The sequence below is a fragment of the Neomonachus schauinslandi genome, chromosome 11, assembly GCF_002201575.2.
Source record: "Neomonachus schauinslandi chromosome 11, ASM220157v2, whole genome shotgun sequence".
NCBI classification, from domain to species: domain Eukaryota; kingdom Metazoa; phylum Chordata; class Mammalia; order Carnivora; family Phocidae; genus Neomonachus; species Neomonachus schauinslandi.
In genome coordinates this window covers 51,480,851-51,504,031 of record NC_058413.1, presented here as the reverse complement: position 1 = coordinate 51,504,031, position 23,181 = coordinate 51,480,851, and the positions used below count along the sequence as shown (strand labels likewise).

The 23,181-nt window shown below is 38.9% G+C and overlaps 1 protein-coding gene across 1 annotated transcript; it reads left to right on the top strand.

The window, feature by feature from the left end:
• Positions 1-9,916: 9,916 nt before the first annotated feature.
• LOC110593478 (olfactory receptor 51G2-like) lies at positions 9,917-10,870 on the top strand. The gene has a single exon (XM_021704742.1). It carries the CDS (start codon positions 9,917-9,919, stop codon positions 10,868-10,870), a length of 954 nt encoding a protein of 317 aa, XP_021560417.1.
• The last annotated feature ends 12,311 nt before the right edge of the window (positions 10,871-23,181 follow it).

Here is a 23,181-nt window from a genome sequence, read left to right as displayed (position 1 = left end):
TTTTGGAGGCATAAATCACTACAGGATAGGACTGGAACCTGATTAATCTCTAGGTAAAGTACAGTGAATATAGGAACCCCAATATTGTGAACCATTTAAAAGACTACCAGATAGTGTAGATTTTAGAATGAATAGAATAGTCTCTCAGGAGCAGATGGAATTGGTCTCAGGTTTCATCCATCTACTTCCATTTACCACCTTCCCTCCCATTCCAGATTTGAGAGACAAACTAGCATTAGCCATATTTATTAGTTTTAAGGCAAAGAATGCATTTCTGAATACAGAGCTAGAAAAGCTCAAGAAACAATTTCATCAGAAAGATGTACATATTTCAACATAGTTAATAAAAAAACATAGGTAAGTATCCATTAAAAATTATCTGCTTTTACATTTTACAAAATATAACATCCTTTCCTGATTAAAACTCTTCAGAGTATAGGGATAGAGGGAACATTCCTCAAATTCATAAAATCCATCTATGAAAAACCCACAGCAAATATCATCCTCAATGGGGAAAAGCTGAGAGCCTTTCGCTTAAGATCAGGAACACGTCAAGGATGCCCACTCTTGCCACTATTGTTCAACATAGTACTAGAAGTTCTAGCAACAGCAGTCAGACAACAAAAAGAAATAAAAGGTATTCAAAATGGCAAAGAAGTCAAACTCTCTCTTTTCGCAGATGAAGTGATACTTTATGTGGAAAACCCAAAAGACTCCACCCCCAAATTACTAGAACTCATCCAGCAATTCAGTAATGTGGCAGGGTACAAAATCAATGCACAGAAATCAGTTGCTTTCTTATACACTAATAATGCAACTGTAGAAAGATAAATTAGAGAAACGATTCCATTTACAATAGCACCAAAACCCATAAGATACCTTGGAATAAACCTAACCAAAGAGGTAAAGGATCTATACTCTAGGAAGTACAAAACACTCATGAAAGAAATTGAACAAGACACAAAAAGATGGAAAAATATTCCATGCTCATGGATCAGAAGAATAAACATTGTTAAAATGTCCATGCTACCCAGAGCAATCTATACCTTCAATGCCATCCCGATCAAAATTCCAATGACATTTTTCAAAGTGCTGGAACAAACAATCCTAAAATTTGTATGGAATCAGAAAAGACCCCGAATCACCAAGGAGATGTTGAAAAAGAAAAACAAAGCTGGGGGCATCACGTTGCCCGATTTCAAGCTATATTACAAAGCAGTGATCACCAAGACAGCATGGTACTGGCACAAAAACAGACCTATAGACCAATGGAACAGAATAGAGAACCCAGATATGGACCCTCAACTCTATGGTCAAATAATCTTTGACAAAGCAGGAAAAAACATGCAATGGAAAAAAGACAGTCTCTTCAATAAACGGTGCTGGGAAAATTGGACAGCCACATGCCGAAGAATGAAACTTGACCATTCTCTAACACCATTCACAAAGATAAACTCAAAGTGGATGAAAGACCTCAATGTGAGACAGGAATCCATCAAAATCCTAGAGGAGAACATAGGCAGTAACCTCTTTGACATCGGCCAGAGCAACTTCTTTCAAGATACATCCCCAAAGGCTAGTGAAACAAAAGCAAAAGTGAACTTTTGGGGCTTCATCAAGATAAAAAGCTCCTGCACAGCAAAGGAAACAGTCAACAAAACAGAGGCAACTCACAGAATGGGAGAAGATATTTGCAAATGACACTACAGATAAAGGGCTGGTATCCAAGATCTATAAAGAATTTCTCAAACTCAACACCCAAAAAACAAATAATCAAGTCAAAAAGTGGGCAGAAGACATGAACAACAGACACTTCTCTGAAGAAGACATACAAATGGCTAACAGACACATGAAAAAATGTTCATCATCATTAGCCATCAGGGAAATCCAAATCAAAACCGCACTGAGATACCGCCTTACACCAGTTAGAATGGCAAAAATGGACAGGGAGAGAAACAACAAATGTTGGAGATGTTGTGGAGAAAGGGGAACCCTTTTACACTGTTGGTGGGAATGCAAGTTGGTACAGCCACTTTGGAAAACAGTGTGGAGGTTCCTCAAAAACTTAAAAATAGAGCTACCCTATGACCCAGCAATTGCACTCCTGGGTATTTACCCCAAAGACACAGATGTAGTGAAAAGAAGGGCCATATGCACCGCAATGTTCATAGCAGCAATGTCCGCAATAGCCAAGCTGTGGAAAGAGCTGAGATGCCCTTCAACAGATGAATGGATAAAGAAGATGTGGTCCATATATACAATGGAATATTACTCAGCCATCAGAAAAGATGAATACCCAACTTTTACATCAACATGGAGACTGGAGGAGATTATGCTAAGTGAAATAAGTCAAGCAGAGAAAGTCAATTGTCATATGGTTTCACTTATTTGTGGAACATAAGGAATGGCATGGAGGACATTAGGAGAAGGAAGGGAAAAAAGGGGGTGGGGAATTGGAGGGAGAGATGAACCATGAGAGACTATGGACTCTGAGAAACAAACAGGGTTTTAGAGGGGAGGGGGGAGGGGGGATTGGTTAGCCCGGTGATGGGTATTAAGGAGTGCATGTACTGCATGGAGCACTGGGTGTTATACGAAAACAATGGATCGTGGAACACTACATCAAAAACTAATGATGTATTGTATGGTGACTAACATAATAAAATTTAAAAAAAATTATCTGCTTTTTAGAGCCTGAAACATAAGAACCTGAAAAATTTCTAAAATTTCAATGAATGAGAAAATGGGTGTGTGATAGGTATGGGAAAGCCTTATATTGGGGTGCAGCCCATGGAGGACAGAGTTTGGTCTCCTAATCAGGAAAACCACCAGGAAAACCTCAGGAAATGCTGATGGCCTCACGCAGACAGAACCTTGAAATGTCCTGTTCTCGAATCTGCAGGACACACTGGGACCTGGAGTGGAATAAAGAGGAGTCAGGACATCCTGCGGGGTAGCCTGTTACTCCTACATTGTCCTCCTCTCCATGCTGGAGAGAAAGGAAGGAGGGGATGGTTGAGGTTAGTCAATTAAATGCTCTGACCTTCTACAAAATAACTGACCAATATTTTTGAAGACTCTCAAGGTCATGAAAACCAAGGAAAAACTGAGAAACTATCACAGACCAGAAGAGACTAAGGAGACATGATGACTAATTGCAGTGTGGTTCTCTGCACTGGATCCAGGACCAAAAAATAGATACTAATGGAAAAACTGTCAAAATCTAAAGAAAATGTGGACTTTAGTTAATAGCGATGTACCATTATTAATTTCGTAGTTCTGACAAATATACCATGTTTATGTAAGTTGTTAACATTAAGGAAACTAGGGGAAGGTAATATAGAAATTACACTATTTTTGTAACTTTTCTGTAAATCTGAATGTATCCCCAAATAAAAAGTTTATTTTTATTTTTTTTTTAAAGACTTTATTTATTTATTTGAGAGAGAAAATGAGAGAGCACATGAGAGGGGGGAGGGTCAGAGGGAGAAGCAGACTCCCTGCCGAGCAGGGAGCCCGATGCGGGACTCGATCCAGGGACTCCAGGATCATGACCTGAGCCGAAGGCAGTCGCCCAACCAACTGAGCCACCCAGGCGCCCCTAAAAAGTTTATTTAAACCACCTCTTCCCACCCTGCCCAAAACTCTATGAGTGGTAGGGGAAATACGATCTGTGGAGGGGCAAGACCGGGGCGTCCAGACATTACTGGAAGCCTGTTCTCGATTTCCTACTGGAAAGGAAAGGAGCGTATATGGAGCTTATATGATGTGCCAAGTCCTTTTCTGAGTGCCTTCATAGTCTAGGATAATTCTAACAATCCCAAGAAATAACCATTATTCCTAGTTTATAAGTGAAGCATAAAAGGCTCAAGGGGTTAATTTGCTCATTATCACACAGTTGGTAAGTGACAGACCCAGAAATAGATCCCAGCTTTTCTACTACATCATGCTTGATGTGTGACCTCCAAGGGTATTACCAGGAGAGAGAGAGATATTGCTTCATCATCATAGCTTCATTTTCAACCACCTTCATTCCCTAGGTATGGGCAAAAAGAACTTCTTTTCTCCTAACACGCTCCCCATGTATAAAGCACTCATGCACATCTCTTTAGCTACACTACCGGTTTCTCTTTGGCAGGATTTGGAAAGAACTTATACTTATTCTCTCTAGAAATGGAAATTCTTCATGGTCTCTGGTGCTCCAGCAGGACAGTTGGGTGTCCTGGTCTCTAACTATCCTCTTGGTTCCCACCTGCCTCCATCTGTCACCAGGCTATTCATGGGGCTGGCTCTTTGGGAAGGGCAGGTGGTCAATCTGGGGCAACTTAGGATTCTTCTGATGCTCACTATGAAAAATCATCAGCATGTACTGCTTGATGCTTCCTTCCAAGTCCCAGAGCTGCCTGGCAGCACTCAGGGGGTTCAGGAAGTTCAACTATGAAAATCTCTTGGATTTGCACTTGGATCCCAGAAGACCAGTTATTCCCCTACTTCCATCAGGAGGATTATAAAATATTGGTCTTTATTGACACAGCAAAAAATGCTTTTCACAAACAGAGAAACAGATGAGAAGAGACATACACTCTGGAGCAATGGTGAGTGCTGGCACTGGAGGGTCAAAGCCAGGGCCCAGGGTGAGGAGGTGGAGCACAGAACCTTGTAGCTTCAGCCTGATTCAGCATTTCTGCCTCTGGGCTGCACTGCACAGTCTCTGTTTAGGGCAGGCAACCACCCTTCTGGTCTTTCCAAATCCAAAGAGGTGAGTGTTACTTTAAGGCTTTTGCAGATCCTTTTTCTTATAACATAATAGGCTTGGGTAGGCATCTGTAATGAGTTGTTATTACATTAATCAATGCCATCTTTTGAGCTAGATTATTCCTTGCTGTTCTGGGCTGAGAAACATGGTTACTTCATGATAAGAGGAAACACGGTTCCTTCTCAATCTTCAATTACCTGGCCAAATCTAGGCAAAATGAACTATAGATGAATCTCCAGGTTCACCAGCAGAGGCTTCTAGTAGGAAAGGCTGAATCTGACAGGTTTCCTGCATCACAGTGTGGGGCTTCTGATTTTGGGGCAAAGACAGGCATAGGGATAGACTCTGCCTCAATCTGGGGTTCAGGTATATGACAAAACCTTCCTTGAAACAGCGTATTCTGACTAATTTGAACCAGTATGGAGGGGCCACTTTCCAACTCATTCTAAGTCAAGAAGGCAGTCAGCTATGTAATAGATGATCATAGTAAACATTGAAAAGATTATGATTTCCTGATGAACTCATTTAACCTCACCAAAACTCAATGGGAGAAGTACTCATTATGTTTTATGGGTCAGAACATTAGGACAGAGAGGTTAAGAAATTTGTCCATAGTCATGTGGCTAATCAGTAGTATAAAGCCAGGATTCAAACCCAGGTAGTCTGGGTCTACTGCATATACTTCTACTCTGTACTGCCCACCCAGGATAAAATACATATTAGATGTGAGCCTGTCCCAAACTCTGAAATGCTAATGTGAGATGACACATGATTTTAACAGAACCTACAGTATTCATGCTATTAAAGACATTCAAGGAAGTTGGAGATCCCTTTTGCAGACACCTTAGAGCTTTATATGCTGATTCTGGTGGGAAGATCACAGAAGGCTGGGTTATAACACATTCATAAGTCTGATTTATACAAGCAGGCCTGTATACCAGGATGATTCTATCATTTAAAATTTAATACCATTCAGTACTAGAGATAGTCCCACTTCATTCCAGACCTTGGCATCTTGTTGTAAATAACCACACTTCATCAGTTAAATCTAATCAAGGATTCTGGTTGTCAACTTTCTAAATGAGGCAACACATATAGTTAAATTTGAAGGGAATCTACTGTTTAAAAATATTTAAAGTGATTTAGAAGACTGATAGAACCAGATTTACTTAATGATTTTTTTACTATATGGATCCTAAATCTATACATAAATGAAAACCTTTTGAGGAATTCTGATTTTATTCCTTCACTCAGATTTCACTGCAATTTCATTGATAGCTTTTGGGATCTAAGTCCTGTATGAAAGCTGTAGCCTCCGAGAATCTGTTTATATGTGGTAGGAGGAGGAAAGATATATGGAGGGTAGGAAATCTCCCCACACATCCCCATTCATTCGTAAATCATAATAGCAGCTTCAAACAACCAGAAAGCAGCTGTAGGTGGAAGGAGCCTGAGTTATTTCTGGGGAGCTGGAGACCCTGCAGACAGTTTGTGACTGCCCAGTTATTGCTATGTGGCCCAGGCAGGTTTATGCTAAGCTTATTTCTGAGCAGAGCAGTGATAAAGCTAATCTTGGCTACAGCATAACAGCATCATGGGCTTGGGGAAAACTTGGGTCCCTAGCTCCTGCTGGTCTCTGCTAGGCTAAATGTCAAAGCCTATTTTTCCATAAACTTCCTTATATGCAACTAAAGAAATCATTGAACACTATATCAAAAACGAATGATGTACTATAAAGTGGCTAACAATAAAAAAAAATAAAACAAACAAAAAACTTCCTCTTGGCCCCAAGCCTGGGGCTTCTTCAGTCCCAGGACTCAGCTGGCAAATCCAGAGGCTTAAAGCTTTATATCCCCTTGAGTGCTGGGGACTGATACCTGGTTGCCATAGAAATCTTTGGGGTGGGGGAAAAGCGTCTCCAGTCTTCTCTAAGTTGGGTCATTTCTTTTCAGTGGCTCATAGTTCAGCTACAGGCCATCTGGGGACAGACTTCCCTGATTAGAGAAAGACAAAGTCTTTCTGGAACCTGAATGAGTAAGAGTGTAGAGGGACAGAAAGTGTAGTTTAATTCTGCCCCTCCCCCCCCATCCTCAGAAGGGTCTGCTCTGCATTGTTTCCCTCCCTTTGTCTCCCTGTTTTTTCTTTCCAGATATAGTTTTATCATGTTTCTCCTTTACTTTCTCAGGAGATTACTACTTTGAGGAGAAAGTTCTTCTTCCTAAACTATGAGCCTATAATTAAACTCATGCACTATGCAACACAGGGACAGTTAATAAGCACACGGGCCCCTTATAAATTTAGAAATTTTCTATGGGGAAATTCAAGGATTGATGCATATTATAAGTGACCAGAGAGGAGGCAGGGGTGGTAAACGAGGAGATTCCATACATCTGTAGTCCTATTTCATCTTTGGGGATGAACATTCGCGGCACTAATAATCATCATAGCTAGCAACAAAGCAGCCGGGGAACACCATGCTTACGAATGTGGGTTCTGGAGTCAGACTGCTTAGATTTGAACCCAGGCTCATCCACTTTCTTACTTCATGATCTTAAGCAAGTTTCGCAACCACTTGGTAGCTCAGTTTTCACATATGCGAAGTGGGAAACTTGCTTATGATCATGAAGCAGTAAATACTCAAATGTTAGCCATTATTATTTGCAACTGCTTATTATGTTGCAACCAAGGCACTGTCCTAAGCGCTTTGCATGTATTCTCATTTTATAATGATCTCAAAGGATAAATATTATTTTCAAAGATTTTAGGGCTGAGAATTCTGAGGAATGGACAGCTGCATGAGTTTTGGAGTCAAATGGATGAAACTTGAAGCTGGTCTTCTCTTCTGTGGATTCTTTGTGTGGTCCTTGACAAGTTTCCTCACCTCTTAGGCTCTATTTCTTCATCTCCAGAAGGGGAATGATGCCATTAACAGCCCTTGGAAGTAGGGAGACTTCAAGAGATAATGGATGTGAAATCTGCTTGTTATTACATTTTAATGCCTACCATGTGCTGAACAGTTTATAGTCTTTTCCGTGTTCACACTCTGTGAGGTCAGTATTCTTGTCCTTTTTCTATGACAAGAACACAACTTTTTGGTGAACTTGTCACTCCTGCAGCACGGGGGTGGGGGAGGAGGGACCAGCCTCCCTGTATCAACCACCACAGCACTCTTGGGTCTTGGGTGCAGGTGGGCTGTGGAAGAGGACTTGGCCACTGCATCCAGAGGATGAGTCACAATCTGTGTGGAAAGGCTAGAAAAACTAGGAATGATTGGAGCAGAGGGGTCTGGCTGGATTGATCTGAGGACCACTTCTAGTGGGTGACCTCATTCCAGTCCCCAACTTCTGCATCTGTTTTAGAGGAAGTGGGGTTGGAGTGAGGGGACAGAAAAACTGGCCTTTAAATTGTCTTGAGGGCCAAGGATCTAATAACCATAAAGTGCCGGAACCATGCTTTCTTGTATAAAGCAATTAAGCAAATAGCCTTTGTCTTTAGGCCAGCTTGGATTTAAGTCCCAGATCTGCCACCTAGCTTCATGACCTTGGCAAAGTCAATTAGCATCTCTGAGCCCCAGTTTTTTTCATCAGAAAATGGAAAAAGGGTTTCTCCACAGGTTGGAGGATTAAGCAAGCAATACATGTATGGAGCATTTATAAAAGACAAATGTTGTTTCTGACTTTTACTACTATTTTGTAAGAAGAAAACCTTAGGACCCCGAAGATGAAGAAAGTAGGACAGTTAGGGGGCATAAATATCTAGAGAAATGATGACAATTTGCAGTTTCACTGGGATCTGAGAGGAGGGGAGTGTTCAAATACAATTGATTTGGGGAATATGTTATGGAGTGAAAAAAGATACCAGGTGGTTTTTTTTTTTTCCCCCCCTGGAGATTTCATGGATAACAGGAATGGGAGGAAGGCCTGACAGGTACTAGAGGGTGAGCTCTGAGGACAAAGTAGGAGAATTACAGTTTGTGCTTCTGTGAGACATTCAATTTATAATGCAAGCCAATGTGAAGATAGTAGACACAGGGAGATGCAGTGCTGTTGCTGAGGAGAGAATCTGGGGAGGCTGGAAAGCCCAAAGGTGCGATGTGAAGTTATGGCATCAGAGGAGCTTTAATACTACACTCTGGCCTCCTTGCTTAACATTATTAATCCAGGGGTTCTGGAACCTCAGCTGCTCTAACTCTTCAGGTGGTTACCCTCACGCCAGTCAGCCTCACCCTTCTGCCCACACCGAGGAGAACTTCAAAGTACTTGGGGGCTATCATAACAGCTTTTATGGCAAGAGGGCTGAAAAAGATATTTCGGAGGACAGTGTCTTCCCATTGAGTCCGTGTCCACAGGACTGTCTCAAAGGCAGAGTCAGAAGCTTTAAAGCTTTTAAGCAGGGAAGGGAGCTGGAGCTGGGGCTGGGGAGGATGGCATTTTAACAAAAAGTGCATCATCCGAGTTCCTGTCTTTTTTACCAGACTTAGCTTGAAGAACCGTTGGATACTTACTCTAAGCCAACCCATCTTCACAGGAGAGAAATCTGTCACTATTGAACATATTCAAAAGAACCTATTTGGGGTCCCAAAGGCATTTCCAGAAAAGAAGTACAGAAAATGTTGGTTTTATGCAGCACCAGAGGAAAAAACCAACCAGCCTCCTTAGACGAAGTTTTTGAAAATACATCCTTTGTTTGAATGTGTCCTTTCTAGTGTATTTGCTAATAGGTATCTCGGGCTGTGGAAAACCTGCCTCTAAGAATAAAGAAAAATGGAGTCTCTACTGCTTATTCATAATACCATCCTAAATTTTGACAGAAAATTATTCTCCTTTCTTCATTATTCAATCTGAGGAGACACTCTGGAGATAGGCCTTTGGGTATGGCTTAAGTGAATAAAGGAGGTTGTTTAGGCCCAAGAGAAGATATTGAGTGGCTAAAGCAGTAAACGGAGATCAACTCTTAAAATGTATTCATTGTCACTATATCCAAAGAGGAGACTAAATTAGCCAGGAGATGGAGGGGAATGAGGTTTCTTTCATGGCCTAAGAAAGGGTTATGGGGCAGCTCTTCCTTTCCATCCCACCCTTAGTAGGGACTTTATAAGTGATGATCAAATGAATGAATGCCTCTTACTTGTAGGGTGGACCACTCCGTCCTGGAATCACTATGTTCTCCTGCAACACCAGCACTTCTGGTCATTCTACCTTCCTCCTCACTGGCTTTCCAGGCCTGGAAGCCTCTCATCATTGGGTTTCCATCCCCATCAACCTCATCTGTGTGGTTTCCATTCTGGGTAACAGTATCATCCTTCTCCTGATCCGCAGAGATCCGTCCTTACATGAACCTATGTACATCTTCCTATCCATGTTGGCAGCCTCTGATCTGGGACTCTGTGCCTCTACCTTCCCCACCATGATGTGGCTCTTCTGGCTGGGTGCTCGTGAGCTGCCCTTTGATCTCTGTGCAGCACAAATGTTCTTCATCCATGCCTTCACCTATGTGGAATCTGGTGTGCTGCTGGCCATGGCCTTTGATCGTTTTGTTGCCATCCGGGAACCTCTGCACTATGCCACAGTTCTGACCCACTCAGCCATTGCCAGAATGGGGGCTGCCATCCTGGTGAGGGCTGTCCTGCTCAACCTCCCAGGACCCATCCTCCTGCGGCGTCTGCTTTTCCCCCAGATCAGTGTACTTTCTCACTGTTACTGCCTGCACTCTGACCTTGTGGGATTGGCCTGCTCAGACACCCAGATCAACAGCTTTGTTGGCCTGGTCTCCATCCTCTTGTCACTGGGCCTTGACTCCTTTCTCATTGTGCTCTCATATGCCCTGATCCTACGAACAGTGCTGGGCATTGCTTCACCTGGGGAAAGGCTCAAGGCACTCAACACATGTGTCTCACACCTCAGCATTGTTCTCATCTTTTATTTGCCCAAACTGGGGTTGTCTGTGTTGCACCGAGTAGAGAAGCACAGCTATCCTGCTCTGGCAGTGCTCATGGCCAACCTGCACTTCTTGGTCCCACCTTTCATGAACCCCATTGTTTACTGCCTCAAGTCTAAGCAGATACGTCAGGGCCTCCTTAAGCGTTTCCAGCAGAAAAGGGTTGATGTCTCCTAGAAGAACAGAAGGACCCAGAAATACCAGACCCCTGTGGGGAAACCTGGGTCTTGGGGTGGGGGAGAATTAGTGGTGGATAGTTAATTTTTGAGGTTTGAATGATTCAGCTTTTGTTGAGCCCTTTGTGGGGGCACAGTCAGCTTTTATAATTATAATTATATATAATTATATATATAATATATATATAAATATAATTATAAACTATATTTAAGTATTACCTTGATAATCCTCTCATTGCTCTGTCTGATTAGAGCTAAACTATTTCAGACTCATACTGTGACATCTCCTTTCCTAGGGGACCCAGACACAGCAATTGAGAGGATATGTGTGCATACCCATTTGTGCAGGCACCTCTCTCCTTTTCCCCACTGGATTCCCCTCCCACCACTTCATTTCTAAGCCTAAGGAAGAACTATATTCCTATTATATATAAGGTTAGGTAGAAGTAAACTGTATTCACCTTGACACTGGCCTTCTCCCAAATTCAATATTAACCAGCTCACATATCAAGAAATAGACATGGGTGGGTGTGGATGGTGGGTAACACACAGGGTGACACTGCACATGCTGAATTTATCTAGCACTTATCTGCAGCCTAGGGAGTGGCTGCAGATAATTTTCTCTTGATTCTCTTCAGGCATGTCTCTGCTTTGAGCTTGAAGTTTGGTACTGTTAAACCTAGGAAAGCTGCTCAGCAGAACTTCTGGATCATGCTGGTTTCTTAAGCATCAATGGTAAAGGTGGAATAGCCCACTCACTTCCAATGCAGGTGATCTGCTAGGATATAAGCTCCATAAGGCCAGAAATTTGGGGACTGTTCTGTTCACTGTTGTGTCCCCAGCTCCAAGAACAGTGCCTACCATATAAGAGGTGCTCAATATATGTTGTTGAATAAATGAGTAGGGAAGACAAAGGGACAAGAAAAGTCTTTATGGCTGGTCCTCAGGAAGGGAGAGGACCAAGAGATCTGAATGTCTGAGGCCTGTGGGGGTATAATGAGCAGTTGGTAAACTGTGATGGAATGAGGTAAGGATGGGATGTCACAGGCCTTGGGGACAAGGTGTGACTATCTCTATATCACATGATCAAGAAGCCTGGTTCCAAGGGTGCAGCTCAGAGAGGAGCTTAAATTTTTTGTGGAGATTTTTCCAAAGCTGTTTGCCAATTTTCAGAAGGAATTTTACCCAGAAACTGAAGGGTATCCCACTCCAGCACTAGCATTGCCCTTGGCCTGCTCAGCCCTAAAATAACCAAACATTTCATGGAGAACTGAAATAGGGATATTCCTGGTAGAAAAATCATTACTCAAATTTAATAGAAAAGGCCACAATAAAGCTATTTGGAACTTCCTGCTTCTATCTATAGCTATCTAGATAATTAGTAATTTACTGCTCATAGTCATTTCTATGTATCATTTTCATGAACTGAGACAAGAGGATAGGAACTCAGAGGCAGGAGGCAGGATGGGGAGCTGTGAGCCCTCTACATGCAGTTCTAGCTGGAAAGGCTGTTTCCCCTATTAGATGTATTTACATTGACCACTGTTTCTACTATAGGATTCCAAAGAACTCAGATCCCCATGCTTATCAGTAACTAGGAGAAGGCCACTGCCAACCCTGTGTGTCTGAAGGTCACAGATCCTGCCCATAGAGGTCAAGAAGCAAGGATAATAAATCATGAGTTTAGAGTTACCATTTTAGAATATTATGTCTAGTAGTAGCAAACTAAAGGTTTCAGTAAGTCTAGTTTGACAGGCTACTTTGGAAGAGGAGGTCATTTGAAAAGATAGCTTGTGTTATATGACAAGGTTCCTCATCAGGGCCACAAATCTTGGATTGAACAAGCAACTGTGTTATCTAGGCCCCTCTGCCCACTTCACTCTCCATCCCAATAGTAAGGTTCTGACCAGAGAGACAGCATGTCCATCTTGCTGAGGAGGGTCCCACTTATTTCTATCAGAAACCCGAAGCTGACAGGATGGTGTTCAGAATCACAAGCAGCCTTGGGCAGGAAAAACAAAACAAAAAATGTATACAGGCCCCAAGGCTGGAAAAGTTCTATTGAGACGGTTAGCAGAATTAAGCTTGGATATTAGACACCCAATCTAGGATTGTAGGGGTCCTCTTTGGCTTTGTCATTTTTACCTTTTCTCAACAGCAGCACTGAGCTTGGAGACTTGTCTCGTTTTAATTGTTGTTACCATACCACAACCACTCTTATATTTTGTGGCTCCACTGACATCAGGAACTGGAAGAGATCTGGGGTCAATGTCTCTACTACTTTACCTTCGGGGTACAGACATCCCGGCATGTTCCAGTAATGCCTTCCTCTGCTCCAAAGACCTGATAACTACTGAAGTATTTGAGCCTGACACAAGGTGGAATCCTAAGATGGTTTCTAGAAAGCTTCATTACTAGTTTGCCCTGTTAAAATTATCAAAGTGTGATATATATATTAGATTTTGTTATTAGTTAAAAAAAAGTCTATGTACATGTATCTAAAAGCTCCTGCTCTTAATCTTTAGGCTAATAAGATTATCCCTCCACACACTCCTGGGTGGCTTGTTTGGTTAAGTGTCTGCCTTCAGCTTAGGTCATGATTCTGGGGTCCTGGGATCAAGCCCTGCATTGGGCCAGGGAGCCTGCTTCTCCCTCTCCCTGCAGCTCCCCCTCCTTGTGCTCTTGTCTCTCTCTCTCTGTCAAATAAATAAATAAATAAATAAATAAATAAAATATTAAAAAAAAAAAACACAACACCAGACTATCCTCCACCCATGCAGAAAAGTAGAGTTAAAAAAAAAAATCTTACTTCTGGCCTATACCAGTAAAAGGCAGAGGTCCTCCATGGTAGCTTTAAAAGGGACTCTAATTTCTTCAGCAAGAAGACAGACTACTGAAAATCAGACCCAGGCTAGGATTTTAAGGTTGGCAGAAATATAAAGACAACTGAATATACAGTCTCAATAGAAAATTTACTTTGGTGTAGATGACCTGATACAGAAAGTGTGGGACTTTAAGAGCAAGAAATGAGGCATTTCAGTGAATGAGCCTACAACTATTCAACCTTCAATATTTTCTGAACTTTCCAGGCTGGCAGAAGCACTTCTTTTCCCTTCACAAGAAGAGAACAGTTTCTCTGCCTGGGAATCATGACATGACCTTATTTGAAGCAGGTGCTTTGCAAGAAGTTTCTTGCTCTCTTCAAGATCTACTTCATCACTTTTCGTGGTTTTCACGCCCGGTTATACCTTAGAACAGTGTAGGTGGAGAAATATAGTATTTGCTTCTAGAGGAAATAACTTATATGCAAATAAAGTTGTAGAAAGTATAAATATGGTATATCCCTTACCTCCTCCCACCAAGAATCCCAGAAGTCTGAGTTCCAGTTGAGAAACACTGTAATAGCATAATAAAATTCCTATACAAATTCTTAGTTCATCAGTTTCTTCCCTTCTTTGCTTTTTCCTCTTCTGACCTTGAATCCTAGGGTGGCTCAGGCTCTGTATAACACTCTTAAGACTGGCAACTGTCTCTACTTCTTAGAAAAACTGAAAGGATTGTCCTGACCCATGGATATTCTTCTGTTTCTAGGCACCAAAACACTTAGTATCCGTCTTCTGACTCTTGAGATGGTCCAGAGAGTTACTTTATATCTACTCATTACTTCAAAGCATTTATTAGTAGTAGTAACTTGGTTAAGCCCATCTAATCACTCATCTGAATAGGATATAATGTTGGACCCCGGCCTATTGGAGTTACAAAATAGAGAAAAGTAGTGTCCTGAGAAGGGCTTGGACCTCTAACCCTGCTGGGAGAATGCTTAAATAGTGGATATCAGAAGGGAAAGGGAAACCAAAGGACCCTAGAATGGACCCTCAAGTGAGGAGAACAGGTGGGCCTAAGGAGAAGATGAGACAATAGAGCAGTACATGTTATGATGAACCAGCCATACAAGAATGAAGGAGCAGAGAGTGCAATGATCCTGGCCACCAGGTATAATTTTTCCTGTATTACAAGGTCAGAGAGACTACAACTAAGAAAATTGTACAATAGCTTAAATTAGGGTAGCATTCCTGATATCAGCAATTTCCTGTTAGGAAGACAGAGTTTGATATTTTAGTTTCACTAAGTTGAGAACAACTGGTAACACCTCAGACTTTAAACCTTCAGAAAAGCTGTGCCTTAATAGTACATCCACATACTAAGGGCTTTGATCTTGGAATAAGAGAAAAATAGAATAATAAAGTCTGAAAGCCTGAAGTTAAACCTCTTAGGATAAGATCTTGACCATCAATAAGTAAATTATGCCTGCTAGACAAAAACTAAACACTCCTCAAGGCAAGATAACAGGATCAAGAGATTTTTCAATACATCATTTACAATGTCTGTTATAGTCTGAAAAATTACTATACATACCAAAAAAGCATAATCAAGAGGAAAAAAAGTTAGCAGAAAGAGACTTCCTATAGATCATATTTTGGGTTACACAAACATTTTCTCTTTGTGTTTGGAATGAAATATTAAAACATATTTTAGCATAACTATAAAAACAGTTTAAAAAATACAAAGAAGATGGATAAATAGGTGACCGTTAGTATGTAACCTTCTTGGGAGCTTCCCAGGTGTAATATGAAACTGGCCCCTGTACAGAGAAGGCAAAGAAAGACTGAAGAAAGAGGCAAATAACTCCAGATTGGTGGGTGGAAGATTTAATAAGCAAGGGAACTTATATATGAGGCTTGTCTTGGACAGCCACAAGGTGAGTTGATCTCCACATCCACCCACCAGAACCTTAAAAGTTTATATAGAGGCCTTAACTGGGCTTAGTCATGTATGCCATCCAGATGATCTCAGACACCTTACTCTCTCAAGAATATGTCCTTGGAACAGGTCCCAGTGTGAGAGTGGTAGGCAGAGCAAACAACCCCAGGACAGGGGAGGAGGTGAGGAGCCTCTGATTGCCTGGATCCAGTGGTTCTTCTGATTACCTCCTGATGATATAGGGATTTAAGGAGAAATTTAGAAACTGCATAAAAGAATCAAATGAAAGTTCTAGATCTGAAAATATATCTGAAGTAAAATCATTGTTGGGGATAACATCAGATTGGATAATGCAAAAGAAAGGATAGAGAACCTGAAGACCAAGTCAATAAAAATTACCCAGTATTCTATTAACCAATTAATAGAAACAGAAAAGAATTTAAATAGAATGACATTTGGGTCTCTACCAAGTAGTCTTACATATAAGTGATTGAAGTCTGAGGAGGAGAAAAACGCGTCAGAAAAATACTTTGTGAACTAATTAAACATTTTCCAAATTTGATTACAAAATTACAAAAGTAATTCACAGATCCAGGAAATTCAGAGTCCCAAGCAAAATGAATACAAAGAAAATTACACATTGACACAAAGTCAAACTGATGAAAACTAAATACAAAGAAAAAAATGTAACCAAAGCTTCTGAAAAAAGATATTTATGGGAATAATAAGAATTATGAAAGACTTTCATAAGAAAAAAATGAGGTAAAAGAACAAAGGGCCAATGTATTTAAAGTGCTAAAAGGAAAAATAAACCTGTCAATCTAGGATTCTATAGCTAGCAAAAAATTTTTTATCAAAAATACATTTTAAGTAAGAATATTTTCAGGTAAAAGCTGAGAGAATTTCTTTCCAACAAACTTATACTACAAAAATGTTAAAGGAAGTTTTTCATGTTGAAGAGAAATACTATATGAAAATTTAGATCTAGAGGAAGGAAAGAAGAGCACTGAAAATAGTAAATATATGCATAAAATAGTTTTATTAAATTCTTTAAAGTAGTTTAAATAAGTTTTCAAAGTTTATAATGTATACAAAATATGTGTAAATATATATTTTATGTAAAATATGTTAAAAATAGCACAAAGGACAGAGTAAATGAACTGAACTGTTTACTATTCTTATGTTTTACATGAAGTGATATAACATTAATTTAAGGAAGATTGTGATAAATTAGGGATATATAGGGTAAGCCCTAGAGCTACCTATACAAAAATAATATGAAGTATGGCGAACCACAAGTAGAGGGGATAGAATGGTATTTCAATATATGTTCAATTACCCCCCCAAAGCAATATAGCAGAAATAAAGGACAAAGAACAAAGGAGGCAAATACAAAACAAATAGTATGATAGACTTAAACCCAAGTATATTATAACACTAAATGTAAACAGACTATATATTCCAGTTAATAAGCAGAATGTCAGACTAGATACATAAGGCCCAACTTTTTGCTCTTTACAGTTAAGTATAAAGCCACTGACAGTTTAAATGTAAAAGGATGGAATATGATGTACTATACAGTTTAAGAAGAAAGTTGGTTGTATAAATCAGGCAAAATTGACTTGAAAGATTACCACTCAAGATAAAGAGGATCATCTTATTTTATTTTTTATTATGTTATGTTAGTCACCATACAGTACATCATTAGTTTTTGATGTAGTGTTCCATGATTCATTGTTTGCATATAACACCAGTGCTCCATGCAATCCGTGTCCTCTTTAATACCTATCACTGGGCTAACCCATCCCCCCACCCCCCTCCCCTTTAAAACCCTCAGTTTGTTTCCTGGAATCCATAGTCTCTCATTTTATAATGCTAAAATGTCAATTCAAATAAAATGAAAACAGGGAGGCAAACCATAAGAGACTCTTAAATGTAGGAAACAAACTGAGGGTTGCTAGAGGGGAAGTGGGTGAGGGGATGATGGGCAATTGGCTGATGGGTATTAAGGGCACTTGATGTAATGAGCACTGGGTGCTATATGCAACTGATGAATCATTAAATTCTACCCATTAAACTAATAATACAGTATATATTACCTAAACTGAATTTAAATAAAAAAAATTTAAGGAAAAAATATATAAAAATTATAAATGTGTATACACTTAATAACAGATCTTCAAAATACACAAAGCAAAATTGACAGAAATAAAAGGAAAAATAGAGAAAACCATAATTGTAATTAGAAATTTTTAACAGTCCTGTCAGAGCCAGATAAAAAAAAACCTTTAAAGATATGGTAAAGTTGATCATTGATCAATTTGACCTACCTGATAATCATAAAATACACTCAAAACATGAAGAAATATTAATTTGAAGTAGACATGGAGTATTTACCCAGACGGACTATATCAGGGCCATAAAACAAGTCTGAATACATTTTGAATACATTTTGAAGGGCTAAAATACAGCCTATGTTTTCCAACCGTAATGGAATTAAATTATAAATTAATAGTGATAATAAATATAGAAGATCACCAAGTATTTGAAAAGTAAATAACACACTTAAAATAACCAATGGGTCACAAAAAAGTCATAAGGGAAATTAAACAGTAGTACAAAATATTTTTACACAACATATCAAAATTTGTGGGATACAGCTAATGCAATGCATAGAGAGAAGCTTATACATTGAGTTTTTAAAAATCAATGGTCTTAAGTTTCCACCTTAAGAAGCTAGAAATAGAGGAGCAAATTAAACCCAAAGTAAATAGAAGAATGGAAATAAAGAGCAGAAATTAAAGAAAAACAGAAAAATAAAGCCACAGTCTGGTTCTAAAAATTAATAAAACTGATACACCTTTCTCCCCTACCAGCATGACAAAAGAGGACGAAGTAAACATGAATAACCAATATAATAAAAGGTGACAAGTCCTACAGAATTAAAAGGATAATAAAAGGATATTATGAGTAATTTATAAAATTGTAAAATTTATAAAATTGTTGTTATATTATGACAATTGTTATTTTGACACTCTAGAGAAAATGGAAAGATTGTGAAAATAGAAAATTTGAATAGAATTATTCATTAAAAATTAAATGTAAAATAAAAAACAAAGGAAACTTCAGACCCAAATTTCTTTCCTGTGTAATTCTATCAAATATTTAAGGAATAAATAAATGTTATATGAACATTTTCAGAAAATAGAGCAATAGGGAATACTTTAGTACATTTTAGGAGGTAAACAAAACTCTGATATAAGAACTTGACAAGGAAATTATAAGAAAGAAAATTACAAGATCAGTATCTGTCATGAACAGAGAGCCAATTATCCCTATCAAAATATTAGCAAACTGATTCCAGCAATATACAAAATTGATAGTACATCATAACCAAGTAGGGTTTATTCCAGAAATATAAGGTAGTTTAACATTTAAAAATAAGTCAACTGGTACATTCCATTAATAGAATGAAGGAGAAAAATCATGTGATTACCTAACTCTATAAAAAAAATGATGACCAAATTCAACACATCTGGATAATTTTCAACAATGGTAAAGGAAACTTACGAAAAACCTTCAGTTAACATGATATTTAATTATGAAAGATTGAATACTTTCCTCCTAAGATCAGAAACAAGGCAAGGATGTTTGCCTAATTCTATTGAATATTGTATCAGAGGTCCTAACCAATATGAAATCAGAAAAAAATAATTTCTACAAAAAATATTAATAGGGTTTGATTATATGTTTTCTAACAAATTGACACACACATTATATATATATATATATATAAATTTATATATATAAATGCAAAGAATATGGAACAGCCAGAACAACTGTGGAAGTACAGTGTTGGAGGACTTATACTATTTCCTTTCAAGACTTATTATAAAGTTATTAAGACAGTGTTGATATGAGGATATGAGATTGATATGATAATCAAATAGATTAATGAAAGGAAAAGAAAACCCAGAAATACATCCACACATAAAGAGTTGACTGATATTTGATAAAGTTGCCAAGGCAATTCAATTTGGAGAAGAGTCTTTCCAATAAATTCTGGAACTGAATATACATAAGTGAAAAAAATAAATCTTGATCTCTACTTCACACCTTATACAATTATTATTTGTGTTGGATTACAGACCTAAAATTATAAGTTAAATCTATAAAACAAAGCACTAACCATGAATAAGATTGCTAATTTTGAGTTTATAACTAAAATTTATTTTATTATGTTCAGTTAGCCAACATATAGTTCTCATAAATTTTTGTTGTAGTGTTCAATGATTCATTACTTTATAGGCAACTAAAAATTTCTTTTTATCAAAGAGATATACAAGAAAATCAAAAGGCAAGCCACAAAATTGGCCAATATTTTCACTATGTTTATATGACAGATGACTTGTATTCGAAATCTATAAATGGCTAGTACAAATCAATAAGCAAAATATTCAATAAAAAATGGACAAAAGATATTAACAGACATTTCATAGAAGGTGTATGCACAAACAGTAAATGTATGAAAAGTTGCTCAATGTCAGTCATCAGAAAAACGCAAATTAAACCCACAAATTACCATTTTACCATTGGAATGTTAAAATAAAAGAATGGTAGTTTCAATGGTTTATCAGGATGTAGAACAACTGAGAAGTGTTATACAACACTTGCGAGAGTATAAAATGGTACAATTACTTTGGAAAACAATTTGGTAGGTTCTATTAAACATACATTTACCTTATAACCCAAAAATTCTACTTTTAGTTTAAGAAATATTCAAAGCAGCTTTATTTATAATAGAAAAAAAAAAAAAGGAAGCAACTCAAGTGTCCCCAAATAGTTAAACTTTGGTGTATTCATGCAATGGAATACTAGCAAATAAAAAGGAATTCACAGCTCATGCACACAATACAAATGAATCTCAAAAACATGTTGAGCCAAGGAAGCTGGACACATAGAATATATATTATAGCATTCCACTTATATGAACTTCTAGAACAGTAAGTTTGATCAAAGGTAATCAAAATCAAACTGTGGTTTTCTCAGTGGAGGACCCCTAAGGGTTTTACTTGGAAAGAGCACAAGGGAACTTTCTGGGATTATAAAAATATTCTGTATCTTGATTAAGGTGGTGGTTATACTGATGCACATGTTTGTCAGAGATCATCTAATTATATATTTAACATATGCATTTTATTTTAGGTAAATTATACCTCATTAAAAAATAGTTTTGGAAAAATAAATCAAGTGTAACCAATGGTCCCAGGTAGAGTATAGCTGGTTTTCTTGATTTCCCCCATAATTTGAATTAAGTATCCTGGAGACTAGAATTTATTGGCCAATCTGAGGTCTCTAGTTGCCTGGCAACCTGGGCTGTTTGTGGGAAAATTAAAGCTACTAATTTTGAGCCCTAGAGTGAAGGAAGAATTATTATGGTAACACAGGAGTCAGAGTACATGGGTGGGGGATTTTGCTGAGGTCTCCTATTTAAGTTGTCACCAGGGATTTATCTTCCTGAATCATCATTATATTTCCAAACCCTAGAAGAGTGTTTGTCATGTTGCATATTCTCAGTAAGGTCAGTGATATTAGGGAAAGAATTATCCCCTCATTCCTAGATTAAATCTTATTAGATTTTTGTTTCCAGGGTCTAGATTTATAGGAATTTATTGGATAAGGGGTAAACAACACAGAATTTAGAATTAAAAAGATCTGAATTCTGGCTCTGATATTTACTTGATTTCTTGGGCAAGTTATTACCTTCCTAATCTTCTGCCTTGGACTCTAAAGTGGAGGTAATTATGTGCCTTCATCAGATGGTTATGAAACTCTAAGAAGATGATGCATATTCTTGTGAGGCACTGCAGAGTGTTAAGTTAATCTACTGCTATAACTGGATGAAGTTCTGATGACCTAGGTCTTCCTGAGCCTGCTAGTGGCCTTCTGTGCAAGCTCTTCCCTAACTTACTAGAATGCTTTGCCTGAGAGCCAAATACCTATTAACTCCTTACCAATCTGAATGTAGATTCTGAGCAGGGATGTCAAAACCAGAGACTCTGCGAACTCTGGATCCTAATGGGCCTTCTAATCACAGCCATCACTTTAATTTTTAAAACCTGCTCTGGAGGTCAAATTGGACTGCTTTCTCTATTTTCTCTCCAAAGAAGGGGTGTAGTCTTTTCCCTGGACATTTGAGGCTTGGTGGCAGCTCCACATGGCCACTCCCAGGGAACAGACTTGATATCATCTAGTCTGAGACTTTGTTCCCACACCTTACACCCCAGGCATCATCGAAGGCTTCTGAGAAAGCGGCCTTTCCTATGTGTAGAGATGTGGAATGAAAAGAGGTGGGTACTGGGATCTCTTTTCCCTGAGCAAGTTAGGTGTCCTTACTCAATACCCATGGTCCCTGTGCTTATCCTAATCATATTTCTTTAATTTGGCTAATTAAACTAATTTGTTTCACTGTTGTCTCCCTATTGTCATTTTCCTCTGGCTAACAGTTAACAGTCTTCACAAGGACTTTTGACCTAATCAAGTCCATACCCCTAGATTTTTAGCATACTAAATGCTCAATGAAAAGATGAAAATTCTCACCTTCCTAGATTGACATTACACTTTGTTGCATATTCCTCTGTATAGTGGACACGGTTGTCCCTTTGGTCCATTGCTGAGTGTTCTATCTCCATCTCTCTGCTTCTCTTCTCTATGTATGTGTTTCTCCTGTCAAAGTTGGAATTCACTGAGGGAGGTATTCATGTATCCATATCAGAGTAGGAACACCTGACTATGGATGAGGATTTTTTTTCCTTTTCAGATCATCAGTCATATCTTTCTCATTTTATCAAGGTCTCCTAGAAGGTAGGAGCCATGTCAGAAGAGCAGTGTGGAATTCCCAGGGAGGCTATCATCAGCTTGATGACCATGTTTCCCAATAAACAGGGGATCCCTAGGCTTTGTAACCATATCTACATCACAAGTGGGAAATATATGATGATTCTTCACCCATCAGACTTGTGCTTTATCTCCTTATTGAAGTAAGGATACCACTGAGTGTGGATTTTTCTCTCTCCACCATGCGGGAAACTACTGGTCTCTTAACAATTGATGTTGGTTCACCAATTGGCTCCCATACACAGAGAGCAAGAAGAGACCAAGGAAAGAGGCAGGCCACTCCAGATGGGTAGGTGGCAGGTTTAAAAAGCAAGGGACTTACTTAAGAGATTTGTCTTGGTGGCCACAAGATAAGTACCCATCTGCCAAATCTTAAAAGTTTATGTAGAGGCCTTAACTGGGTTTAGTCATGTATAAGGTCCGGATGGGCTCAACAATACCTTACTCTCTCAAGGCTGTGTACTTAGAACAGCTCTCACTGTGGGAATGGTGGTCAGAATGTACATTCCAGGGACAGAGGAAGGGATAAAGAATGCCCAAATACCCCCAGCCAGCTCACAGGTTAATTGGTGGTCACATCCTCTCAATGGCCTCCTCCAACAATTGCCCAAGGCCTAAAGGAAGAAGATAGCTTTCCAGGGTGGGGTTGAAGAC

What these genes read in the sequence shown, in the direction of transcription:
- LOC110593478 (XM_021704742.1), top strand. Translation starts at nt 9,917, where the DNA reads ATGTTCTCCTGCAACACCAGCACTTCTGGTCATTCTACCTTCCTCCTC.